Below are 26,808 nucleotides of genomic sequence, written 5' to 3'. Positions count from 1 at the left end.
TTTCATGGCAGATTTAAAACTGGATATAACATTATGATATTAAAAATAGTGTTTGGATAAGATACTAGATAAGAAAATTAGTGCTGCAGACCACACCAGTCACTGAAATCTCCTCAAATCCTTTTTGAAAGTAGGCAGAGAATCTTAAATAAAACACTAACCTGTATCACCTCTGTTCTGAAATATAGTCATGGCCTCAAGATTTAACGCACATACACCCCTCATGAAAGCTTTCTTCATGGAATCTTCAAAGTGCTCTTTTTCATGCTGCATCCTTTGGATCTCAGCTTTTGCATTTTCCAAAGCTCCAGTTAACTAAAATCAGGAGAATTTTTAAAAAGAAGAAAAAAAACTGAGCTACAAGGAAGAATATCATTTATTGTTTTAAAAAAGAGACTTCTTATACTGTGAAGTTATTTTCGTGTGAAATACTAAAATCACTTTAGCATATACTTCTTCTGCTGAGTCTCAAATTATTTTAAAAGATGCATTTTACCTCCAGTGTCTCCATCAACACAACATTTTCATTCCTAACTATAAGGTCAAGGTTTAAACAAAGGGAATTTCATACTGGCTTCAATCAGGACTGGTGTATTCTAATTATACAAAAGGCTGTTATTTCTTACTATATACTTTTATGTTGGATAGTAAAATATCCTGCCAGCAACAGTAACTGATTTCTTTTCTTTTTTTTTAACTAAGTGTTATCTATAGAATTTAAAGTGCAAAGTGGCATTAGGTACAACACCTACCCATAGACCAAATCTAAAGGGAGTACATTTTTTTGCATGTCATTGTCAATCACAGAATGTTATTTGCATAATAAAACTTTAAGAATTTAGTATTATAATGATGAAAAAAATTTTCCTTTTAATATTTGATTTCAAGAGGCCTACTGCATTCTTCAATATGGTGCTTATTTTCATTTTGTGTCTCAAATGTTTTCACTTGGAAACAATGTTATATTATTGTTATAAGTCTAAATAACTTCAATTTATATATAATTGCTTTATATCAAACTTATAAAAACATAGTTTATTTAAAATAACATAAGGATAAACTTTTTTTTTAATTAACTTATTTAATTGGAGGCTAATTACTTTACAATTGGAGAAGTAAATGGCAACCCACTCCGGGATTCTTGCCTGGAGAATCTCATGGATGCGGGAGCCTAGCAGGCTATAGTCCATGAGGTTGCAAAGAGTCAGACACGACTAAGCGACTTCATTTTCTACTTTACAATATTGTGGCAGTTCCTGCCCTACATTGATGTGCATCTGCCACGGGTGTAAACATTTTTGTTTTTAGTCTTCATTTTTAGCTAAATAAAGGCCAGAAGAAGCCTAATAAAGTACATTTTCTTAGAGAGGTAATGATCTGCGGGTGATTTACCCTTCCAAGAGAAATGTACATACAAGAGATTTACACAGGTCTGGAGGTCAAAATTATAACTGGCTAAAAGAATAGAGTCTGTAAGTCTGACTTAGTGCTGCTCCTTCCCAACAGTCTATCTGAACCCACACCACAGTGTATGAAACTTGAGAAACAGGTTCCTTGGCCAGTGAGTGATGGCTACTCAACTTTTTAATTTTTACTTAAAAAAGAGAAAATAAAGCAAAAAATATCTACCAGAGCAACTTTGGCTTCATAGTCATTGGAAATCTGGACACAGACTTCTTCAGCTCTGGCTTGACAAGCTCGTTCCACCACCTCTTTCCACTGCTTCTGTACTACGGCCCGCCAGCCTCTCCAGACTTTCTTCAGTAAAGTTCGCCGAAAATACTGGTCAGCTAGTTTACTTTCATAAACCTGAGTGAAAGTAATACACAAACTCAAAACACAGTGGACTGGTAAATACACTGGCAGCAGCAATACAAAACATAGCCCTGTGGGGTAAGCGGGGTGCCTGCGTTACCACTTCATACCGTGTACTCATGTTCTTCTCATGTGCAGATGGGAGGACAGGCTTAGGGAGGTTAAGCGACATGCCCAGACCACACAGGCAGAAAGCGAAAAGCCAGCCTTGCCTCATTCCAGAGTCTAAGCTCCTATCCATTACATCACGGTTTTATGCAACTCATCAAGGTAGAGGAGAAACAAAAAACCCAATGGAAGAAAATGAGTGACTTGCCCATGCTATCTTGGTTATGAATCTGATGACATTCTGGCTGAGAACAGGACTAGGAGCTGGATGGCAGAAAGGGTGGTGGTGTGGCTCGAGATGGCCCTTTCTCTCCAGCTTGGCAGCCACCATAAGCAGATGAGTTTACACACTCTGCCATCATATTTTACAGCAAACTTTTGCCATCATATTTTATAGCAAATTGATCCTAGTAGGAACACATGCTATTCTTCTATCAAAGAATTTAAAGTCTCCTGAAGAAGCATTTCCAATTTTCAATTTTCTTAAAAAAAATTTTTATTCAAAAAGTGATGGCAACTTAAACTCTTTCAACTAACATTTGAATATAATATATTATCATTATGTCACCCAATAAATAACCTTCCAAATAGGACTCAATTTTAAATAGCCCTTTTAAATATGGTTAATGTAGATTTAATCTACTGGGAAATAAAGGAAAGCACTAAGAAGCACTCTTAAAGGAGAAATCGTACTCCATGACAGTAACAGCCTTTTCCTTAAATATTACTCTCTTGGAACTAAATGCATAAAGATTACTCCATGACTCACATGATTATCATAAATAAAATACATATATACGTATGTATCTCCATCCCCTACATTCTTGAGTCTTTGTCTTCTTCTGGGATACATATATACTTTCATACTTTTGTACTTCTGATACAATAATCTACTATTTTCAATTTATATTTACACTGATATACTTAATTAAAATAAATTAATTAAAATTTAATAAATTGATTAAAATTTAACATATTCATGTAATTAAAATAAAACATATTCAAGTTTATGTATAAACTCAGAACAATTTTAAAAAATCTTTATGGACATGGATTTTAAAAATTCTTATTGAGGCAAATTACACAACAAACATTTATGCAACTTTATAATGTATAAATATAGTACTGCCTCTTTAAAGATGATATATTCAGGCATTTTAGAAGTAGAAACAATATAGGAAGCTTATGATATGCTAAAGATGATAAATTCATGTAATTAAATCTGAGGTCAAATTAGTTAAAGGGGTTCCATAACCAGGACATCTGTAATTTAGGTACACTCTGTATTTAACCTACCATGAGGCAGAAAATGTATATCAACAAGTCAACAAAATATAAGGAAGTATTTTTTCCCCAAACTGTACCAACATCAAGTTTAAAGTAAGAGTAACATTAAATTAATTAATTTTGACTTATTAAAAAACAAGTCTTTCTCTGACTTGAACAAGAGTTCTAATACGTGATTCTAAATGCTTCTGAGTTCAGAAGTCTAATAAATATCAATCAGCTTTTGTTTTTCACACTTACATCCTGCCTTGATTTGACGTGGTTGATTCGCCAGTGGAAGAATGTTCTCATCAACTCTATCCTTTCCTTTTGCTTGCCTATGGCATGAGACAAGCTAGAAATCACCTGTAAACAGCAACGAGTAAAATGACTTTTTCATATATCAAAAAATGCTAGAAAGAATACTTACGGATCATTACTGTATTCATCCAGGTAACCTCATTATCTTTATAAAGACCAAAAAACTTCCCCATGTGAATATACTACTTATCAATGAATGAAGGGGAACAAAAGAGGAAAGAAATCTTCATTATGTGTACCCTAGTAATAATCAATAAAATGTTTATGTGTATGAAAATTAATATGATCACTGGCATTTAATTTAAGAAAAACCATCATACATTGGAGAGTTTTGCTACGTATACAAAATGTTTTTATTCACTAGACTTGAGGGCAGAGACCAGTTTTAAAATATATTTTTAGTCCCTAAGTACCTTTAATAGCTTGGATTAGAAGTTCCTCAATAACTGTTTAATGATTTTCTGGATTCAACAAACTCATAAAAGTAAATAATTAATAGTTACATTTTGGTGTACTTTTTCAGTGATAGTATTCCTGTTCTTTAAAAAAAAAAATCTATGAAGGCTTTTAAATCCTGAGATAATATTCTCTCTTATAAAGAACTGAACAACTGAAACATATATCTAAAATGGGCCCATTAAAAGAGATTTAGTAAATTAGGCATATTTGCTGAGAGATATTTATTCTGGTTCTTTAAATAATTTCCAAAAGTGGAAAAGGGCAGGCATTCAAAGATCCTAGTAGTATTCTGTTAAGCTGTGTAGTGGCACATAGCTGTTCACTTTGTTTTCAAAAACTAGATATGCATGTATACTCTTTTTGTGTGATACACTTTGAAACAAAAAAATTTAATAAAATATTTTAAAACTGTCAAGGACAGGGTTTTGAGGGTAATATAGAAAATGACTGACATTAGTATCGTTGTTTCAAAAAAGCAAGTTATGTAAAATGACTGATTCTACACTGCATCCTATGACACTCTCAAAAGATGTATTTAAAAAATAACCACAATCTTTTCTAGTTCACTAAAACAGTGAGGGCTGCATCTGCAGACAAGTAGCTGAGCTGTCTGCTGTTCTCCGAAAGCCACTATCCTCCTGGGGGAGCTGTAGGTTTGCTGCCCATCTGCTTTGTTCAAGGTGCTGTTGGGAAGCCCCAGATTAGCACAGACTTGAACCCTACTCTCAAGTTCTTTAAGAGGCTAACAGAAAGCAAAACACAGTGCTCTTGTGCTTATCAACATAATGAAGAAAGGACTTCATGAATGAGTAAAGACATATCACAGATAGAACGTGGGATACCTATACCCCTCCAAAAGGATGGTTTAAAATGTGGGTAATGCTGGATCCCTGACATTCTCTTTAGGGCAGTTAGGAAGAAAAGATGGGGAAGAAAAAAATAGTGTTCCCACACTCAATATAGCATTCTTTGAGCACAATGAACATGGTGGCCAAGATAAAATGACATGATCCTAGCACATTTAATATGAAGAATAAATCTTATTTCTATGCATCTACTTTTCTACTAGTTTCTGAAGTGATTTTCCCTTTGTATCTTGTACAATCTAAACACTCAGTTCCTGGCATTTATTACCTAACAAGACATTTACTGACTCTCACTTAAAAAGCAGTATGAAAAAAAAGACCTCATCTTTTCTCCCAATGGAGACCTCATAGGTTTTCTGCAGCTCCTTCAAGCTGTTGATCTGGCTGCACAGTTGTTTTAAATCTGCTTCATGTTTCTCTCTCTCTTTTTTCATTTCCATTCGGTGCCAGTCAATAAAATTCAGTCTCCATTTACTTAGTTCAGATATGATGTTTGTCTGAAAAATAAATATGCTGACAATTAAGTAGTTTGCTCCTTAATGCTCCTCATAAAATGACAGTGAAATTAGGAAAAAAGTTAAAAAACTCAAAACAAGCATTCAACATAAGAGCTATTAAAAAAAATCCACTAATGAAAACGTTTGCATGTTCAACAAGCCATAGCTCTTCTTAGTTCACACACCATACTAAGTACATACTTTTTTCTCCCATTTTAAGTTACTTCTATGAAATCTTGGATGGCATCACTGACTCAATGGACATGAGTTTGGGTAAACTCTGGGAGTTGGTGATGGACAGGGAGGCCTGGCATGCTGTGGTCCATGGGGTCGCAAAGAGTCGGACACGACTGAGTGACTGAACTCAACTGTCATTAAAATTTTTTAGGTCTCATTCATTAATAACTAGGACAAATAAAGTCAAGGACTTAAATATCCATATTTAGGTGAATGAGAGAAAAAGGAAATGCAGGACCATGGCTGAGGTCAAGCCACTGAACTGGGATGGTATTTAGAGAGATGAACAGTGGAAACCATCAGAGATGATGCTTTCTTCCTGCAAATCATTCATCACAATGGGCACCTTACAATGAATTGCTAAGACTGATTGCTTTTTACCCTACTGACTGGCATAAGTAAAAAGACCAAATAATCATGTTATCAAAAAACAGTAGGGATAACAGTAGGGTTAACTGAACATGTGACAGTCTTTAAATGGTGGTATACTACCTCAGTGGACTTACACCATGGTTAGAAGCATGAAACCTGTTCCATGGAGAAAAATTATACTAAAAGATTACTTCTAGAATTTAAGGTTTCAAATATTGGAGAAAATATAGATGCCACAAAACTCTGATGATCGTAATTTTTCCATGTATGTGAATACTCAGTTTAGTTTTCTCAAACTGTTTCAGAAAAAACTGTCATTTTCTCCACTATATTTTAAGCTGCAGAAAAACTGCCATTTCTGGAATACTTTGTTGTACTTAGGGATCACTAACATCACCAAAATAAAAATAAATTCTTATCAATTTATAAGTTATACCCTGTGGTTGCTGTAAGTGGCTATAAAATGAATATATGTTGCTAAGATTGGGTCTTATGCTTCACATAAAATGAGACAATTCTACTAGTCATAGGTATGATGTGGGAAAGATTCAACAAGTGTCTCTCTCAGTCACACATAGGCTGAGCCATTCAAAATATTGGAGAAGTTCAGGGGAATATGCAGAGCTGTTCCAGCAACTATTTAAAACTGTGTTATTCCAAGTATGGCTTGTGAACAGTCACCTGGGAGCTTGTTAGGCAGTGCTCCATCTTGAACCAGGACTAAGAAGTTGCAATTTATCAGAATCCCCAGGTGACTCATATGGACAGTAACGACTGAGAAGCACAGATTTACAACACTGGACTGACCTTTGGCAACTACAGTTTGTTTCGTTTTGAACTTTTTAATCAAAGAAATGAAGAATAAACAGTGGACTCGAGCAAAACTGCTACATTACATATTAAACAACTGTAATACCTTAAGACCTGAACTCCAGAGATCAAGCACATTTTCCATCTTTTGAAGGTTTTCATCAGAAATAAGAAAATCAGTCACAATTATTTCATGGGCATCGACAGGACTGGAGTTAGACCCTGGTGAGGAAGAGTCAACTAAAAGATTTGAGCTGAAAAAATCCATGACTGGGTGAGGCGGCTTCCTTGGGGATGCTGCTGCTGGTGAAGAAAAGGAAAGTTGGAGTAATCTAATCTGCGTTCTAATCCAGCAGTTTTAAGAAAAAACACCACATATTATAATGCATTAAATCTGTCTTAAGTGTACTGAGCATCTTATATAATTATTTTTGAAAGTACTGCTTAACAAATTATCCATAGTAGCATTTAAAAATCCTTGCAGTAAGTAATATGCTGAAATTATTCCCCTCACTACCTGGATAATATTCACCAAAGCACAAAATGTTGTATATTAACAAAAACAAGCTAAGGAAAAGTCATACCATCTGTCTTTGAATGGCTTGAAGTATTTAAATCACATCCTTTTCCAACTTCCATCCTTGTTTCTCTCACTGCAGGGCTATTTCCTGATGAAAAGAAAGAGGTTTTTCTTTTAATTAAACCTGATCAGTCTTCTATAAAATACCTAATCACACATACCTAATAGAAGAAGGTAGCTGTGCATAAGTAAGATTTTAGAACAAGGAAAATGCAGTAGGCTAGGGACAGGAACACTAAGACAAAGAATAAGAAGGAAGGAAAAACTGTGAGACTTAAAAAAGTCTTATTGCATCATTAATAAGTTTAATTCACCCAACAAATATGGATGAAAAAGAATTCAGTTTACTAGTGGCATTCAGTTCACACTGATACAGTGTAAGCGTCATGTCCTACAACACTGGACATTTCTAGGGTCTGCTGCTTTTCACTAGCTCTACTAAAACCTAAATGACACTGGTTCCCTCCAAATAGGGACTTCTTCACTTCTACCTCAGAAACCTTTAGTCAATACATGGCAAGAAGGAACTGGAAAAGAACCTCACAAGGATGGCTTTGTCAGACGCTTAGATACTTTGCCAGCTTCAACACAACCTTCTTTACACCAAGCATTGGCAATACCAAGAGTAAAGAGAATGGGGTGATAAATTTACGAAGTTCACTCTAACTAAGTCTATGTATGAATAAGAATGTCTAAATTCACTGAATTTATGCATTTTGATCTCAAATACTTTTTGGAAAGGGCAGAGCAAATACAAATACTATCATTGTTGTTCTTCAGTTGCTCAGTCATGTCCAACTCTTTGCAACCTCATGGACTGCAGCACGCCAGGCTTCCCTGTCCTTCACCATCTTCCAGAGCTTGCTCAAACTCATGTTCATTGAGTCAGTGATGCCACCCAACCATCTCATCCTTTGTCATCCCCTTTCCTCCTGTCTTCAATCTTTGTCAGCATCAGGGTCTTTTCTAATGAGTCGGCTCTTCATATCAGGTGGCCAAAGTACTGGAGCTTCAGTTTTGGCATCAGTCCTTCTAATGAATATTCAGGATTGATTTCTTTTAGGATTGACTGGTTTGGTCTCCTTGGAAGTCCAAGGGACTCTCAAGAGTCTTCTCCAACACCACAGCAAAAAGCATCAATTCTCTGGCGTTTAGCTTTCTTTACAGTCCAACTCTTACATCCATCATGACTACTGGAAAAACCATAGCTTTGACTATATTGTAGATGCTAGAAAAGACCAGCATTCTTAGGTCCCAAAGACTACCTGCATGTGTGCATGTGGACTCAGTTATGTCCGACTCTTTGCAACCCCATGGACTGCAGCCTGCAAGGGTCCTCTGTCCATGGGATTTTTCAAGCAAGAATATGGGAGTGGGTTGTCATTCCCTCCTCCGGGGGATTTCCCGACCCAGGGATTGAACTCATGTCTTCTGCATGGGCAGGCGAATTCTTTTGCCACTGAGCCACCTAGAAAGCCCCAAGTGATTGCTGTAGGAGAGTATTTGGGTTTGGATTTGCTCAGTAGAAAATGCACGTAATTAAAACATGGTCAAGATCACTCATAGAGAATGAATAAATCCAAGGGTCATATCTCTTGAAGATCAACAAAATTTGGGCAGAAACTGTTCAGTGCCAGTATGTTTCAGTGTTAGAAGAAATACACGTTTTGAGGTTCTGGTCCTGTTCGTTGATCTGGTGCTATAGGCTGAAAAGCAATGAGACTCCACGACTACGGAGGGAGAGGAATGACAGACAGCAGGGCTGTGGCCCCCGAGAGCCTGTGGCTGAGCTGGCTGTGCTGTGCGCTCGGAGGAGGGTCTTTGGGGTTTACCTACTGCTAATAACTGATCATTATCAGGGCTGATTCAGGAGGGTAGTCTGTGCCCCTTGAAAAACACTCATTTTGAGTGAGCTGTTTGGAATCTTGTACTGAATAAGGAACAGATAGTAAAAGGAGCTTCATCCTCCTTTCTCCACCTTTCTCATCTATCAATACACATCCTGGTTTGTATTAGTTCTCAGTTCTGTCAGTAACACAGTTCCCAAGTGGGTTCGTCCTCGTGGTGACAATCCAGACAGTCCTCCAGGCCCAGATAAATGCTGCTGACAAAGTCCGATCATGTGGTCATGAACTTAAGGGGTTCTGAGGGCTATCTATGGACTATCTCCAGTTTGGGGGCTTGGGCATTTCACTTCCAGTGTTTCTCGGCATAAAACCATTGTATTGAAAGAGATGCAACACGCTACACTAAGACATGTAACTGCAACAGTGTTTGCTTTAATTTTATGATTTTTCATAAAATAGTCAAACGAAGTTCAAATAAAAATTCAACTGTCATATAAGAGCCAAGAAAAACATATTAAAATGTAAACTCTCGCCCAGATGACAGACATACACTGTTGATTGAGAAGAAGCACTAGAGAAGTATTTTCACTATCATAAATCAAGAGAATTAAAAAGCTCAGTAACATCTTAAATTAAGGGACATCTTGAAAAATATACATAACCTGGATTTTGAAGAATATCATCAATTATAGTAGGAATTTTAATATCTGGCACTGCTTCTCCCTTTGAATGAGACGGCTGTGAAGCACCTGCTTCAATATTTGGAGTCACTATAGCGTAACGAAGCAGTTCTTCATACTCTTCCTATGAAAAGCCAACAAAAAATAATGCATTACACCCCTGTCACAATGGACATTCTGGTAAAGGAATGGTCACAAAGATGTTCTCTACTTCAGTTTCCAAAACAGTATGCCCAAACAATAAAAAGAAATGTGTACTTGGGATTTATGTTTTTCATTCATCATTTACTTACTCTCTTGTAGTAAGTGAAATTTCTTAAAAACAAGCAAGAAATTCAACAAATAGACCTACCCCAATTTCTTCTGGTGATAATGCTTTAGTACCCATATTCCTTCAGCATGTCAATTTAAAGCAGTGACGCAAAGATTACCTGGGGCATTTTCCTGAAGCCTATCAGCATCTACAACACAGAAGAACCTTCTCTCAACTGGCAACTGCTTGCAGGGGAGAAAAAGACCCAGTCATGCCTGTTTGGAATTTAGTTCCATGATGCTGTTCCCAAAGACTCTACAGTGGGAGGGTCTAGGGATGAAAAGTAGTTTTGGCTCTTGTCGCCTCCTGCCCCACCCAATTCTACAACCACCGTGAGTCTCTTTTCATATATAAGCATGGAAAGAGTGTAAGAGAAATACTGGTAGAGAAAGAATAATAAGGTGAAAAAGAGAACACGAATGCCAACCTGTTCAGTTCTACCTGCTGGCAACATCATGGCACATGAGAAAAGAGGATTAAAAAATGGCAGGTCACCAAGAGTAGGCACTACAGGAATATTCCTCAAGGCCAAAACAAAAAGGCATTTCCTGATAGACAGATAGATATTTGTTGAGCCAAGTCAAAAAAATTCTCTCAGTACCGGAACTTAGTCTCTGTTCAAAAGGGGCTGGTCACTGAGGCCACATATATTCCTATTAAGGACTTCTAAGAGTCTTTTTTTTAAATTAATTTCTTTATTTTGGCTGCATTGGGTCTTCGTTGTGGCACACAGGATTTTTAGTTGCACATGCAGCTAGCTGAAGTCCCTCTAAGAGTCTTATGGCACGGACCTAGAGAACGTCTTTGCATTAGGAATTGGGGGAACGTTTAAAAGCATGTGAAGTGTCTTACTCTATTATTTAATATTAATTTTTCTCCATAAAAAGTTCAGATACAGAAAATTCCATTATCATCATTAGTCATAAGTGTCTTATTATTTGATTCACCATCAGGATGAAGAGTTAAGTGATGCTCCAAATTACCTCCTTGAAATGTCATAGTAAATACATGCTGAATTGAATTAACAGAGATTGTCTACATCAAAGAAAGAGCCCTACCTTTAATAAGAACATTATGATACAGTATGGGTGTTTGAAAATTAGTAACCTGTATTGTTTCCCTATGGGTTTCTGTGAGTAAGAATACTTAACTAAACACACCCAAGTATTTTGCTATCATTAACTTTTTAGAATCTACTTCCTCTGGAGGCAGTAACAACTAGACAGCCACATCAGCTCTGCTCAGTTAGCTTATTACCACAAGAATAAACTGTGCCTCAAGGAATGGGGGGGATGGGACAGTCAATGACTTTAACTTATGGCTTCCCTAGTTTGACCTCAGAAAAGGGAGAAAGATCCAAACACATAATTCTAAGTTCCCACAACAATCAGTATGAGTTAAAGGGGATGTAAATACGTATACATTAATAATGTTCAATATAAGTATATATTTTAACTGCCTTTAAGGGAAAAAATGGAAAAATTAGTCATTTAAACAATTATTTACATTTCATATATGCAGACACAGGCCAGATGGGTTATTTTTTAGTTTAGGATAAAAATAAATAATATCATATTTCTTTTTCGTACCTTTTAAAAAAATTGGAGTATAACTTATTTTTATGAATTTATCTATTTTTAATTGAAGGTTAATTGCTTTACAGTATTGTGTTGGTTTCTGCCAAACATCAGCAGGAATGAGCCACAGGTATACCCATGTCCCCTCCCTCGTAAACCTCCTTCCCACCTCCCTCCCCATCCCACCTCTCGAGGTTGTTACAGAGCCTCAGTTTGAGTTCCTGAGTCATACAGCAAACTCCCATTTGGCTATCTGCTTTACATGTGGTAACGTATATTTCCATGTTACTCTTTCATATAACCACCCTCTCCTTCCTTCCCTGCCCCAACCCCGTGTCCCTAAGTCTGCTCTGTAGTCTGTGTCTAAGATTGGAGTACAACTGCTTTACAATGCTGTGTTAGTTTCCGCTGTACAGAAACGTGGATCAGCCACAGGTATACATACATCCCCTCTCTCTGGAGCCTCCCTCCCACCCACCCCTCTGTTCCACACCTCTAGGTCATCACAGAGCACTGAGCTGAGCTTAATAATCTCTCCTTAACTGCCAAAGATAACCTGCCTTAAGGTAAAAAAGAACCCTAAAGTAATGACCAAAAATTGTAATTCTGCCTCCCCTCTCAATCGCTGGACTGATGTGACCCTATAATAGACCTGAACCCATGCCTAACCAAGTGTGGTCAGGGCAACTGGCTGACACTTCAGAGTTGTGATTAGAGGAAATGATAAGTCAATAAGTACTACGGATGCTGCCCATCCTTCAGCATTTATCATCATCGGTCTTATGAAGCATTCACATGTTGGAAACAGTAATGAAAATGCTCTTATGGGGAATACTGATTTATGAGGGGCTTTTGTACTAAGTGTCTGGTGTTAAATATTTACTATATATGTCAAAGTATATAGTTACTTTATGTTATTTTAAACATTATTTTTGGCATTTATATTTTTAAATGTTTCCAGTAATGGAATATGGGAAGGCTTTCAATTGTTGTCAAGGACCAGTAGAGTCCTAAGTTGAGGGTTACTAAAAACAGAATCTCAGTTAGGGTAGCATTCTAAGCACAGGTAACCAATAACACAAAATGATTTCTGGCATGTCTAGAAGATTCTTCCCCCTCCATCTCTTAAAATTCTACTCTAGAGATTTCTTTTGACATAAAGCTTTGTTTCTCGACAAAAATGACAACATGAGATCTTACAAGGTGTTCACATTATAAGGTCTTATAAGGGTTCTGGACCCAACAATTACAAAGTGTGATTTGTAAGCAATTCTCCGACACCACTTGGGTGTCTCAATTCTGACACTTTCCAGCAGAGCCGGCATCAGATTCCGCAGGTTGAGGGTTAGTCCCATGACTGCCCTCCCTACCCCACACTTCAGATGCCAGTCCAAGGCCAGATTATCATCTGTGCTTCAGACCGACCAGCTATGGACCAGAGGTTCCAAAGACCCCCTCGGTGGGTTTGACTCATTTGCTAGAGGATTCACAGAACTCAGAGAAACATAATACTAGATCACCAGTTTATTATAAGAGGCTATACTCCAGGAACAGCCAGAGGGAAGGGATATACAGGGCAAGGTAAGGGGAAGAGGCGTGGCGCTTCCTTGCCCTCTTCTGACAGGCCAGTTACCTCGCACCTCCACGCGTTCTCCAACAGGACGTTCCCCAAACCCAGTCCTTTTGGGTTTTTATGTGTCTTTATTAATAGGCACAATTGATTAAATCAATGACCACTGGCTACTGATTCAACTTCCAGGCCCTCTCCCCTCCCTCACCGCGGGGAAGGAAAGTTTCAACCAGCTAATCATGTGGTTGGCCTTCTCCTGGCAACCCGTCTTCATCCTTGGGTGAAGTCCAAAAGTCATGTCATCAACGTAACAAAAGATACCTTCCTTTCCTCACTAGTTAGGAAATTCCAATATTTTTAGAAGCTCTGTGCCAGAAATGTGATGAAGACCAAATATTTTTTAAATTTGGTCTTCTAAAATATGTGATTTATAAATCACAGTATCACTGGTATGCCTAAGTTAAACCATTCTCTTTTGAACAAGTTGGAATACAGAAAAGACGAAGGATGCAGTAAAGCACTGCAGCCTAAAAAGAAAGCACAAAATAGGGGAGATACCATTCAAAGGGAAGGTAAGGGTGAAACATCTATGTCACAATTCCAGACCACTTTTACCCTAGTAAAAACTCACGGATACTTTTCCAATAGCTTCCCAATTCCTCAACCTGTAATTTCAATTAAAGGAACACATTTGTTTCATAAAATATTTCCCTAAAGCTTCTGTCATCTTCCATGGTGTCAAACGCCACTTACTCTACTTAGGCATAAACATACCATCCAGCTTTTCCCCTCTTAAGAGGGAGAAAACCCAAGATAGACCATGTCAGTATTCTCCCATTTAAAATCTACTCTAGAAATCTTAATCCATATTTTTGATGGTAAAACGTTTAGAATTAACAGGAATTTAAAACATTTCGTATAAAAGCCACACCTTGCATAGTCGGTGTACCTGTCACTGCCCAGGTCCTGGGCACCAGTGGGTGCTTGATGGTGCGGCAACAGGGGCCAGAACCAAGAGTGGAACACTGGGGAGCCTAGGGCCCCAGAACTCTGGACAGTTTCCACATCAGGCTGATTTGCATTAAAGTGAAAGCAACACTCATGAGAGAGAGCTACAAAGAGAAAATTTCAACCAAAAAAGTGTTTCTTCAGATTTTCAGCTTCTCCTCTCATTGTATTGTGTGGAGCTCTGGTACAGAGAATGCTAGAAGAGTTCATGATTATTTTCTGAAAGGTTAATTAAAACAATGCAAGGTATTTTTCCAAGTGTGTAAAATAATTCCCAACATTTGATATTATTATAATTTTACACACATTATAAACATATTATAGTTATAAATGTAAATGGCATGAAAAAAGGAGAAATGTATTCTTAGTTTTTCCTCATATTGTCATGTATTTGAAAAAAGAAAGATACAGTAAATTTAGACATGTCTTCCTACCTGAAGATCTGAGGAGACAGAACTGCCTCGGTCGGAGTCTTTTTGCAAAACCGGAGGTGAGCATATCTCCCCGTCTGATGACATTCTGTATAAATTCTATAAAACAGTAAAAACTAACTTTAGTTTATGTTTTTGCAACATTTAAACTAAAATAAAATGCTTTCTGAGTGTGTGTGTGTGTGTGTGTGTTTTGTGTATAATAACATCCTATCCTGGAAACAATAATCATTCAACATGTTAAAATCATTCAACATATTGAACACCCACAGGCAAAAATCACTGGGTAAGAAAAAAATACTCAGCTCCCAAGTAGGGAGCTTATGATGTGGTCAAGGAGATGAGGTAAATACATTAAAAAAGTAAAGGAAAATGGAAGCTCCTCAGAAACAGCCACAGCAGGGGCTGTGGAGCATCATAGAGTGTGACTGCTATTGAACAATGCATGAGCGCCTGCCTGGATGCTGTGTCTTCTCCTACGAGACACTGAACCCAGAGAGAATGAACGATTTGGGTAAATTCTCTGCTTGGGGAACTGACCTTTTGGAAATGCTCTTTTAAGAAAAGCAAGATTATATAGAACAACAAATTCTAATATCATGCAAAGAAACACTGTTTAAGATCTTAACCAAAAAATAAGTAACAATATAAGTACTTTTAGTGACAAGTACATAAATTACTTAAAAGGAAAATAGTGACTATTCAAAATGATCTGAATACCAGTTATATGTAAGACTTGGGGAGAAAGGTAAGATGAAGAAGTCCTTGTCCTCAAGGACTCTGCAATCTACAAGAAGGCCTAGACATGCATATGCTGCTGCTGCTGCTGTCGCGTCAGTCGTGTCCAACCCTGTGCGACCCCATAGACGGCAGCCCACCAGGCTCCTCCATCCCTGGGATTCTCCAGGTAAGAACACTGGAGTGGGTTGCCATTTCCTTCTCCAATGCATGAAAGTGAAAAGTGAAAGTGAAGTCACTCAGTCGTGTCTGACTCTTCGTGACCCCATGGACTGCAGCCTACCAGGCTCCTCCGTCCATGGGATTTTCCAGGCAAGAGTACTGGAGTGGGGTGCCACTCTGCCTTCTCTGCTTTGAGCAGCAGTATGATTTTAAGGATGTTGTAAACTTAATTACTTTTGAAAAAAGTGCTGTTAAATCCTAAAACAACAGAGGCACAAAGTAGAAAGGTTGGAGTAGCCTTTTTCATGGGGTAGGACGGTGAGGGTGTGAAGAAATGGGAACAGCCGACTGGGGTGTTGAGACCTGAAAGACAGATAAAAGATTAAAGGATATGTGCCGCAGCAGTGCAGCATAAGCAAAGACAAAGAGATGTAAACATATATGCCAGGAGCTGCAAGTATTTTGTGAGGCAGGAGCAAAGGGCACAGATCAGGGTTTGGCTAAGGATGAAACAGGCAAGGGGAGGAGCTGCCAGATCATGGAAGATCACAATTACATCATGTTAAAAAGTTTCGTCTTTTTTCTATGAGAAGTTATTAAAGTCTTAATTAAACAAGTGATAACATGATCAGGCTTGTCTTTTAGAAAGATCACTCCGGCAGCTTTCAGGATGGATTTGAGAGGTGGAATACTAAATAGAGAGCAACTGAGAGCCAACTGCAGTAGTCCAAGACATATATGTTCCTTCTGGCAGTAATCCGAGGAGATAAACGGGGTCAGAGGTATGACTCTAAGTTGCGTCATGGCAGTGGAAATTCGAGACTGTGATCAATAATCGGTTAAGGAGTTAAAGGGAAGAATTGCTGGTCTGACCCAGATTTCTGGCTGGCAACGATGGATGGTAGTGATACTCCCCAAGGCATACAAGAATACTCCCCAAGGAATACAGGAAGATGAGTAGGCTGGTGGAAGGGTAATATGGTCTCATGATCAGACTTATTGGGGTGAGGTGACTCTAAGGCACTGAAGTGAGGCTGCAGGTACGCAGTATCTGGCCATGCCAGTTATTCGATGCACAACTCCAAGTACTGCCATTCACAATGGCTACAAGGTGAACGGTGCTTCTTGGACTTAAGCAAAGTGGGAGCCCTGCACTGGAGGTAAAGGTTTGGAAATTCATTTTGAGGAATCAGCATAATGGCAACTGCTGATAAAAGGGAGACATTAAGATCACCTAGGAAAAGAAGTGAGAGTTCTTATTCTGAGGTCTCTAGACCCAAACCATGTGCAGTATTTTTAGCACATGCATATTTTTTCTAGGATGCAGAAGGCAATGGCACCCCACTCCAGTACTCTTGCCTGGAAAATCCCATGGACAGAGGAGTCTGGTAGGCTGCAGTCCATGGGGTCACGAAGAATCGGACACGACTGAGTGACTTCACTTTCACTTTTCACTTTCATGCATTGGAGAAGGAAATGGCAACCCACTCCAGTGTTCTTGCCTGGAGAATCCCAGGGACGACAGGGCCTGGTGGGCTGCCGTCTATGGGGTCGCACAGAGTCAGACATGACTGAAGTGACTTAGCAGCAGCAGCAGCACTTTTTCTAGGAAGAGGCTCCTCATCTTCCAATATGTGTCCAGAGGGTACTAAAGCCTTAGTAAAGTTAAGGACCACTACTGTAGCTGGGATGGGCTTCCCTTGTGGTTAACTTGGTAAAGATCCACCTGAAATGCAGAAGACACTGGTTCAATCTCTGGGTCGGGAAGATGCCTGGAGAAGGAAATGGCAACCCACTCCAGTATTCTTGTCTGGAAAATTCCATGGACAGAGGAGCCTGGCAGGCTACAGTCCATGGGGTCGCAAGAGTGGGACATGACTTAGTGATTACACCACCACCACTGTGACAAGAGCAAAGTTAAAATCAGAACTGCTAATATTTAAAGGATAAGTGAAGAGGAACCAAAAATGATGGAAAAGGAAGTCAGAACAATAGAACATTGAGAACAGCATCACAAAAACTTCCAGGAGGAAATGGTCAGAGACAGATGCCAAAGGAAGATGAGAATCTGACAGAATCCCTTGAGTTTGGTAATCAGAAATCGTTGGGGCATTTGCCTGAACAATTTCAGTGGAAAGTAGAACAAGTCTTAATCAAGTAGGCTGAAAATTACCAGATGAAGAAACTGAAGGAGAAAGGGCAGATCCAGGTAGAAGTGCAGTATTAGAATGGAAATACAGATTGAGGCTAGACTATGGAAAGGAAATTTTAACTGTATTCAATGAGCATTACTGTGTAGACACAAGATAAGTAAACTAAATCTCAGCATGACTGACTTTAGTTAAGCCAATTAGGGAGGATAAAATAAGCACATGCATCTGCAGCAAGGAAGGCTGCTTTAAGGGACTCAAATCCACCACTGTGGTAACTCTGTCCTTTCTATTTCCATTCACGTCTTTTTTTAGGATGTGTTTGAAGACTGGTAATAAGGGGGGCTGGGATTGGGGGTACTGGTAATAAGGGGGCTGGGATTAGGGGTACACAAATAGGCTGAAAAACACGGTCACATCTCAAAAAGAGTTTCTTAATATATATATCCTGCAGACGCAAAACAGTGTACTTTTAGAAAATATGCTATAAATCTTCCATCTGTCCTGCTTTGATGACATCAAAGTATGACAATTTATCTAAAACCCTACAACAGTAGCATTTCCTTATTGTTTCTAGTTCTGAGACAAAGGAGAAAATGAAACTTGCTTTGATGGAAAGCAGATGCACATCAGACAATCAAATTTTCAGGATTCTCTAACCCAAGAGCTCAGAAATCACGAGATAAAAAGTTCTGAGCATTTGTCTAAGGCCAAAGAAGTCAAATTAGATCTTGGTAATTACCTGGCTGTTACTGGAAGCGGGGTCCAGGAATTCAAATTAATCCCCAAGAGGCACTGGAAGAGTGAATTAATGTGCGAGCTGGCGGCTGAGTGACGTTCCTGCGGCCTTGACCAGTCCTAAATGAACGCGAGGGGGTGCGCCAGCCCCTCCCCACGCCACGGACTACAGGCAGAAGAAAAGGCAGCTGCGAGCAAGCACAGGGCTACAAGTTCTCTTACCCCTGTGTCACATCAAATTGTTACTTAAAAACAACGAAGTGTCACACACGGTCATTTTACCCCATACGTCTTAAATGACCCGAACCTACAGCTGCAATACCGTTATTACACTTCAGGCAACTTTCCTTCCTGCCCTCTCTTCCCCGACGCGGAGGAGGGGAAACCTCTCGATCTTGCCGTCCCGCAGAGCAGCTCAAGGGCCCTACTTTCCGAAGACGCCCCCAACCCCGTCGTGTCCGATCCCCAGGGGCTGCAACCCCGGCCGAGGCTATTTAAATCCCACTCCAGAGCCTCCGCCAGGGGCGCCGCTTACCCACCGCCGAGGCTCTCTGCAAACCCCAACTCCGCCCTCCGCGTCTTCTCCCCTCGTCGCCGCTGCAACAACAGCGAGTCCAGCAGCTTACCCAGCAGCAACCTGACAGTTTCAAACTGCAAAGAGGAAGTAAAGACGGCCCCGGGCATTGGCCGCGAGCTTCAGCAACCTGCCGTCTGATTGGTCCACGCGTCGGGGGCGGGGCTCCGGACCGGGGGAAGGTGAAGCCGGAATGAAGTTGCTTCCGGAGAGAAGCAGCCTGGGTATGGCTGGTTTGGAGAGGGCAGAGTCTTAGGTAGCTCCGCCCCGCGTTCAGAAGCCCGAGATCAGTGCGGTTCTGGCCTGCGGGTTACCGGGCAACCCTGAGAACCGATTTGGTTAGACTGCCAAGCAGGACTAAAGTCAGCTAGAGTGGAATACTGTTGTCTTTTCGAAAATGCCCGTAGTCTATGCGTGTGGTCCTCAGGCATATGAATTGTCTCCTTCCTTCGGCGCACCACGACAGAATCAAATCACTACCCCCGCCACCTGCTGATTACTTCAGTCTTGGGCAAGACTGAATTTTTAACAAAGACCAACAGTGATTCACCTAGAGCCAGACATCCTGGAATATGAAGTCAAGCGAGCCTTGGAAAGCATCACTAGGAACAAAGCTAGTGGAGGTGATGGAATTCCAGTTGAGCTCTTTCAAATCCTGAAAGATAATGCTGTGAAAGTGCTGCACTCAATATGCCAGCAAATTTGGAAAACTCAGCAGTGGCCACAGGACTGGAAAAGGTCAGTTTTCATTCCAATCCCAAAGAAAGGCAATGCCAAAGAATGCTCAAACTACCGCACGATTGTACTCATCTCACATGCTAGTAAAGTAATGCTCCAAATTCTCCAAGCCAGGCAGGCTTCAGCAATACATGAACCGTGAACTTCCTGATGTTCAAGCTGGTTTTAGAAAAGGCAGAGGAACCAGAGATCAAGTTGCCAACATCCGCTGGATCATGGAAAAAGCAAGAGAGTTCCAGAAAAACATCTATTTCTGCTTTATTGACTATGCCAAAGCCTTTGACTGTGTGGATCACAATAAACTGTGGAAAATTCTGAAAGAGATGGGAATACCAGACCACCTGACCTGCCTCTTGAGAAATCTGTATGCAGGTCAGGAAGCAACAGTTAGAACTGGACATGGAACAACAGACTGGTTCCAAATAGGAAGAGGAGTTCGTCAAGGCTGTATATTGTCACTATGCTTATTTAACTTATATGCAGAGTACATCATGAGAAATGCTGGGCTGGAAGAAGCACAAGCTGGAATCAAGATTGCCGGGAGAAATATCAATAACCTCAGATATGCAGATGATACCACCCCTTATGGCAGAAAGTGAAGAGGAACTAAAAAGCCTCTTGATGAAAGCGAAAGTGGAGAGTGAAAAAGTTGGCTTAAAAGCTCAACATTCAGAAAACGAAGATCATGGCATCCGGTCCCATCACTTCATGGGAAATAGATGGGGAAACAGTGGAAACAGTGTCAGACTTTATTTTTTGGGGCTCCAAAATCACTGCAGATGGTGACTGCAGCCATGAAATTAAAAGATGCTTCCTCCTTGGAAGGAAAGTTATGACCAACCTAGATAGCATATTCAAAAGCAGAGACATTACTTTGCCAACAAAGGTCCGTCTAGTCAAGGCTATGGTTTTTCCAGTGGTCATGTATTTATGTGAGAGTTGGACTGTGAAGAAAGCTGAGTGCCGAAGAATTGATGCTTTTGAACTGTGGTGCTGGAGAAGACTCTTGAGAGTCCCTTGGACTGCAAGGAGATCCAACCAGTCCATTTTGAAGGAGATCAGCCCTGGGATTTCTTTGGAAGGAATGATGCTAAAGCTGAAACTCCAGTACTTTGGCCACCTCATGGGAAGAGTTGACTCATTGGAAAAGACTCTGATGCTGGGAGGGACTGGGGGCAGGAGGAGAAGGGGCCGACAGAGGATGAGATGGTTGGATGGCATCACTGACTCAATGGACATGAGTCTGAGTGAACTCCGGGAGTTGGTGATGGACAGGGAGGCCTGGCATGCTGCGATTCATGGGGTTGTAAAGAATCTGACATGACTGAGCAACTGAACTGAACTGAACAGTGATTATGATTGCAGGGGTCTGCGGACCACACTTTACGAAACTGCTAGACTAGGTTATATTAATGACTTCAAACGTGTCAGATTGCAAGGCAAGCCCTTCTGGCGAAGCGAGTGTTGCCCTTAGAGTCATTCCCAGGATGTTAAGTACATCCTGGTTGTATCACCTACTTACTGTCACCTTGGATAATGCTATCCACATATAGGGTTGTAGGGGGATTAAATGACTTACTATATTTAAAATACCTATCACACAAACATAAAAAAATAGCCTTTCAGCTTGTATTGGCATAACTGCTAGAGGTACGTTAGTATCCACATTGCAAAGGGAATGTTCCAATCTGAAGAGCAAGTAATGAGATCCTGGTGAATTTTCAGGCTCCCTGTGGTACCTAGAGGATGAGGTATCCATTTCTTTTTCTGTAGATAGAAGTGGCATAACCTGGATCTCACCTACTTACCTGTGAGTAGAGCCAGACTTCTATTTATGCAAGCAATGAAATATGAAGAGCACCAGCAGTTTCTTTGGCACAAGGTATATTTGTTCCCCGCCCTCCATCTTTTCCATGCTTATTATAAGGACAAATTCCTATTGATAGATAAAAATTCACAACTGGTTCAAAATCTGTTTTTAAATTGAATTGCCATATGGTGACCCCTTACAATGTAATTGTTTCTGATTCATTATCCCCGTGCCTTCTTGTACTTGGCTCCATGTTTCTCTTCTCTATCTCTTTGAGGGGCAGATTTTCATAGAAAATTGATGGGTAAGCCATCACCACTCTTCCATGAAGCCACATTTAAAAGAGAGAACAAACCTGTCTCTATGTTATTAATTTAGAACAGACTCTTTTCCAAGGTTCCTACAGGGGGAGCCAAAGAGAGGAGACTAGTACTCCCACAAATCCATAAAAATTGAATTGCCAGCTTGAACCCTGTATACTTATTCATTCAACAAATATTTATCTAACAGTCATCATGTACAAAGCATTCTGTTGGTACTAGGAATATAATGGTAAGCAAAATAGACATACTCTGCTGTCATGGAACTTAGTCTAACTGGAAAAAACAAAGTTAACAACAACAAACCTCCCTCACAAATGCATAAATAATTATTAATTATGTTTGAAGTGAGGAGAAATCAGGAAATGCCTGTGTGATAAAGTACATTTTAGCTGAGACCTGAAGGATGAGTATTTAAAGAATTGCTTTCTTTGAGTTGCAAATCTAGAGAGAGGGAGAAAGAGGCAAATAAAGAGAAGTCCAGGGAAAAGGAATAGGGGGTGGAGATGGGAGAGGTTTCAGGGTTAGAACCTTTGCTAGGGTTATACTGGGTGAGAGTGCCATGGTGTGCCCTGAGATCTTGCTGTATCACAGCTAGCCCAATGGATGTCTTTTCAACGAGACTGCTGGCTCACAGATTTTCCCTCCCTTCTTTTTCATCATCTCCTCCTCCATTCAAATGAACCTGCCTTTGTCACAGCCTCTCAGGCTGGGCTTTGTTTCCTCAGGTTATAAGTGGCTGGCATAGCAAATTAACTTCCACAGATGAGAGAGGCCATCTGTGGCGTCTCCAGAGAGGTCCATTCCTTATGAACTATGAGTACTGGCCTTCTGGAAACAATGCTCTAAAACACCGTGACTTGGTGAAATCTGAGTTTCAGCAGGAAGGTTTGCAAAGAACATGGTAGACTATTTTTGGGCAGTTGGCTTACAATGCTTGTCCCCACATAGAAGTTCTGTAGTTGGACTACACAATCTGTTTAGAATGCCTGTGCACGCTGAAAGCCAAAAAGATGGATTTATTGAACACATTTAACTGAGAGAGAGAAGAGGGAGAAAGACTCAATCAGCGAAGATGAAGGGAGGTGGTGGGCATCATGGGCGCCGACGAAGCATTGTGGCAGCGCTGTGCAAGGCAGGCATTGGTAGGGCAATAAGAGCTTATTCAGAATATCTTATTTCCTGGAATCCATAGTTGCATTTTGCAACACAGCATTCCCTGCCTTTCAATGGCCTTTTAAGTTTCTTAGCCCTCATTATCTGCCTTCTGTTTTTCCTAATTATGAAGACATGCCCTTGACCCTCTCAGTTAGCATCCTCTAGTCAAATAAAACTTCTTTATCCTTAGCATTTCTTTCTTCTGATAAAACAATCTAGAACTGGCTGCGAGAGGTAGATTAATTAGTTTTTCAGAGCACAGTATTACTGAGTCCCACTGGTATTTTGAGTACTATACAGATGCTGTATTCTTGAGTCATTAGGGCTTCTGAGGGTAGGTTTGCAGATGAGAGTAATTTAGCTCAGTGATAGGAATCTGTGCAATTATTTTTTTCAATCCATAATTTTTTTATTAGTGCATAATGCAGGAGACCCGGGTTCGATCCCTGGGTTGGGAAGATCCCCTGGAGAAGGGAACAACTACCCACCGCCAGTATTCTGGCCTGGAGAATTCCATGGACTGTATAGTCCATGGGGTCGCAAAGGGTCAGACACAACTGAGCGACTTTCATTTTCACCTTCTGGTGATTCACAGTATTGTGTTAGTTTTAGGTATACAGCAAAATGATAAGGTTATACATATATTTTCTTATTTAAAATTCTTTTCCATCATAGGTTATTATAAGATATTGAATGTAGCTCCCTGTGCTATACAGTAGTTTCTTACTGTTTACCTATTTTATATATAGTCGTGTGTACCTGTTAATCCCATATTCCTAATTTCCACCCCCCAACACCTTTGGTAACCATGTTTGTTTTCTGTGTCTGTGAGTCTGTTTCTGTTTTGTAAATAAGTTCATTTATACTATTTTTTAGATTCCATATGTAGGTGTATATAGCATTTGTGTTTGACTACTTCACTTAGTGTGATAATCTCTAGGTTCATCCACATTGCTACAAATGGAATTATTTCATTCTTTTTTATGGTAAGTAATATTCCATTTTAATCTGTATCTATCACACCTTTTTTATCCATTCATCTGTCAATGGACACTTTGGCTGTTTCCACGTCTTGGCTATTGTAAATAGTGCCCCTATACCCAGGAGTAGGATTGCTGGATTATATGGTAGTTCTATTTTGGTAGTTAAGTAACCTCAATATTATTTTCCATAGTGGCTGCACCAATTTACATTCATACCAACAATGTAGAAGGATTCCCTTTGCTCCACACCCTCTCCAGCATTTATTATCTGTAGACTTTTTAATAATGGCCATTTTGACTGGTGTGACACCTCGCAGTTTTGATTTGCATTTCTGTAATAATCAGTGATGTTGAGCATCTTTTCATGTTCCTCTTGGCTATCTGTATGTCTTCTTTGGAGATATGTCTATTTAGATCTTCTGAAAATCGATGCAATTCTAGATTATGACTCTCTCCTTCCGTCCCTCTGTCCTGCCTTCCTTCTTTCCTGTCCACCCCCCCCCCTTTTTTTATGAAGGGAAGGGGAGAGAAGCTAGAGCCAGCACTTGGAAGCAGATTTGAACACTGTTGTCATAGACTTTGTTTCATCTCCTTGATAGTACCATTTGAATAGATTTTTGTTGTTGTTCCAGTTTGTATGTGATGGGTCATGCCAATCAGTCCACCTCTATCTATGTACATGTTCTAAAGTTCAACTGCAAATTTATTGTTTGTAGTTGAAATGCATTTTTCTACCAAAAAAATGAAACTGTTTTTTAACTTCAAGGTCAGCTCCATTTTGACTCCATAATAGGGCTGAAATGTTCAGAAGCCAAAAAAAAAAAAAAAAAAAAGTAGAAAACAACATTTTTGCAACACTAGTAGATGTAATAAAGAGGAGAAATAATACCCAATGACAATTTCATTGTGTTCTTATCTTGAATGCTGATGAGAAAGAAAAAGGGTGATATGGTGGGTGTGAGGATGCACTTTTTTTGAAGAAGGCCACAGGAAAATGTTATTGAAGGCCTGGGGAATTGATGGGGGGATGGCAGGAGAGGAGAAGACATGGTGAAATTAGCATGAAACAGATGTATGTTTTCTGCTCTAAGATAATACCGGGAGCTTCCCTGCTCCTAGCCCTTGTGAGCATCTCTGAGTGCTGGTCTCATACAAAATACTTCGTGAGTTGATCCCATAGACGGCAGCTCACCAGGCTCCCCCATCCCTGGGATTCTCCAGGCAAGAACACTGGAGTGGGTTGCCACTTCCTTCTCCAATGCATGAAAGTGAAAAGTGAAAGTGAAGTCACTCAGTCGTGTCCAACTCCCAGCAACCCCATGGACTGCAGCCTACCAGCCTCCTCCGTCCATGGGATTTTCCAGACAAGAGTACTGGAGTGGTACCATTGCCTTCTCTTAGCCTGCATCAAAATCACTTGATGGTTTCCTAAAACACAGTTTGCTGGGCTTTAACTCTCAGATTTTCTGATTAAGTGGGCTAAGGGGTGGGGGGCGGGGAGGCAAGAATTCACATTTCAAACACGTTTGCAGGTGACGACATGATGCTGCGGGTCTGGGAGCCACACTTTGCCCTGGGTCAGGCCTGTCCTGCCCCTCTCTGTGAGCCACATGCTCTCTGGATACAAGTTTCAGCCTTCCCAGCCTGTCACAGTCAGACATTTCTTTGGCTCTGCCCTGGACCTTCCGAGCTTCGTATCTGATCTTCTGCAGGTTGAAGTTCATTTTCTTCCCAAGTCCCAAAGATACCTTTCCAGACTAAAGACTGTGGAGCCCCAGTTCTGATAGCTGTTCACCTAGGAGATCTCTGGTGTTCTGAATCTTGGAAGTTTCACTCTCTCTTCACCCCCGTTTCCTCTGCTCTTTTCAGTTGTCTGTGGCACATCCAACCCCCAGCAAATCTGCTCTGCTGAAGTGCAGCTTTTCGCCACCTCTTCTAAGTAGCACCAGGTCTTAATTCATCCTGTCTGTGACAGATATGTGATCCTGAAAGCCAGCTTATGTCACCTCTTTTCCCTCCAATAGCTTTTAGCCAGACTTCTGTCCCTTGCCTCAGAGCTGCCGTAATAGAAGCTGTGAACTGGCTTCTGGGGAGACTAGTTCTACAGCTTTGGTTCCCTGATAAGTTCAAATACTTCCCACGTCTCATCACTCACACATTGACCTTTCTCTCAGAGAAATGGTTTTTCAGAGCTGTAGTTTCAAGCCCACAGCAGCCTTGGAGTAAAGCCAAAATCTCAATAATATTTCTTTTGTTTGGTCCCCACAAACCTGATGACAAAGCCTTCCTCTTAGCTGGCTTCTGTGAGTCACAAAAAGCCTCCCGACAGGTCCTGTGAAGGGTTTTGCCATTTTCTTCCTTTCTCACTCAGGATTTCTCCCCCCGCCTCCACCATCCCCGTCCTTGAATGACCTGCAGCTGAGACCTCCCATTTACCAGAGACACTGCTGCAGCCCAGCATGCCATCACCCCCCACACCCACCTGTTCCCACGGTGGCTCTGCTCTCTCAGACCCCTGCCGAGGCACTGCTGGCCGTTCTGCTACAGCAGGGGCAAAACAGTGCCAGTCAAAACTGCCAACGTCTCTGCTGAATGCACTGGCCCTGTTGCGGCCAGAGTTGCTAGGGGCCCACCTGTTGATGCAGAAAAAGATGGTGGCTTTCATGTGATATAGACGATG

The 26,808-nt window shown here is 40.4% G+C and overlaps 1 protein-coding gene across 7 annotated transcripts in view; it reads right to left on the bottom strand.

Moving 5' to 3' along the window:
- The window catches only part of POC5 (POC5 centriolar protein), a 30,426-nt gene extending 11,200 nt beyond the window's left edge, over nucleotides 1-19,226 (bottom strand). For 2 of the 7 annotated variants that reach the window (XM_025296383.3, XM_044925476.2), the window contains exons 1-10: nucleotides 19,081-19,226; nucleotides 18,550-18,711; nucleotides 14,761-14,856; nucleotides 9,841-9,982; nucleotides 7,336-7,419; nucleotides 6,858-7,054; nucleotides 5,156-5,332; nucleotides 3,451-3,555; nucleotides 1,630-1,809; nucleotides 162-315 (exon numbers count right to left, since the gene is read on the bottom strand). In XM_025296383.3, the coding sequence (XP_025152168.3) occupies nucleotides 162-315; nucleotides 1,630-1,809; nucleotides 3,451-3,555; nucleotides 5,156-5,332; nucleotides 6,858-7,054; nucleotides 7,336-7,419; nucleotides 9,841-9,982; nucleotides 14,761-14,844 (1,123 nt within the window). In that variant the 5' untranslated portion in view covers nucleotides 14,845-14,856; nucleotides 18,550-18,711; nucleotides 19,081-19,226. Of the gene's footprint in view, nucleotides 1-161; nucleotides 316-1,629; nucleotides 1,810-3,450; nucleotides 3,556-5,155; nucleotides 5,333-6,857; nucleotides 7,055-7,335; nucleotides 7,420-9,840; nucleotides 9,983-14,760; nucleotides 14,857-18,549; nucleotides 19,058-19,080 lie in introns of those variants that run through there. The other 5 variants (XM_025296385.3, XM_044925475.2, XM_025296382.3 and 2 more) reach the window with 5 other exon arrangements.
- Nucleotides 19,227-26,808: the final 7,582 nt, after the last annotated feature.

This window comes from Bubalus bubalis, chromosome 11 (genome assembly GCF_019923935.1).
Source record: "Bubalus bubalis isolate 160015118507 breed Murrah chromosome 11, NDDB_SH_1, whole genome shotgun sequence".
Taxonomy (NCBI): Eukaryota; Metazoa; Chordata; class Mammalia; order Artiodactyla; family Bovidae; genus Bubalus; species Bubalus bubalis.
The sequence above is the reverse complement of the archived record's forward strand: the minus strand, read 5'-3'. Positions and strand labels throughout refer to the sequence as shown.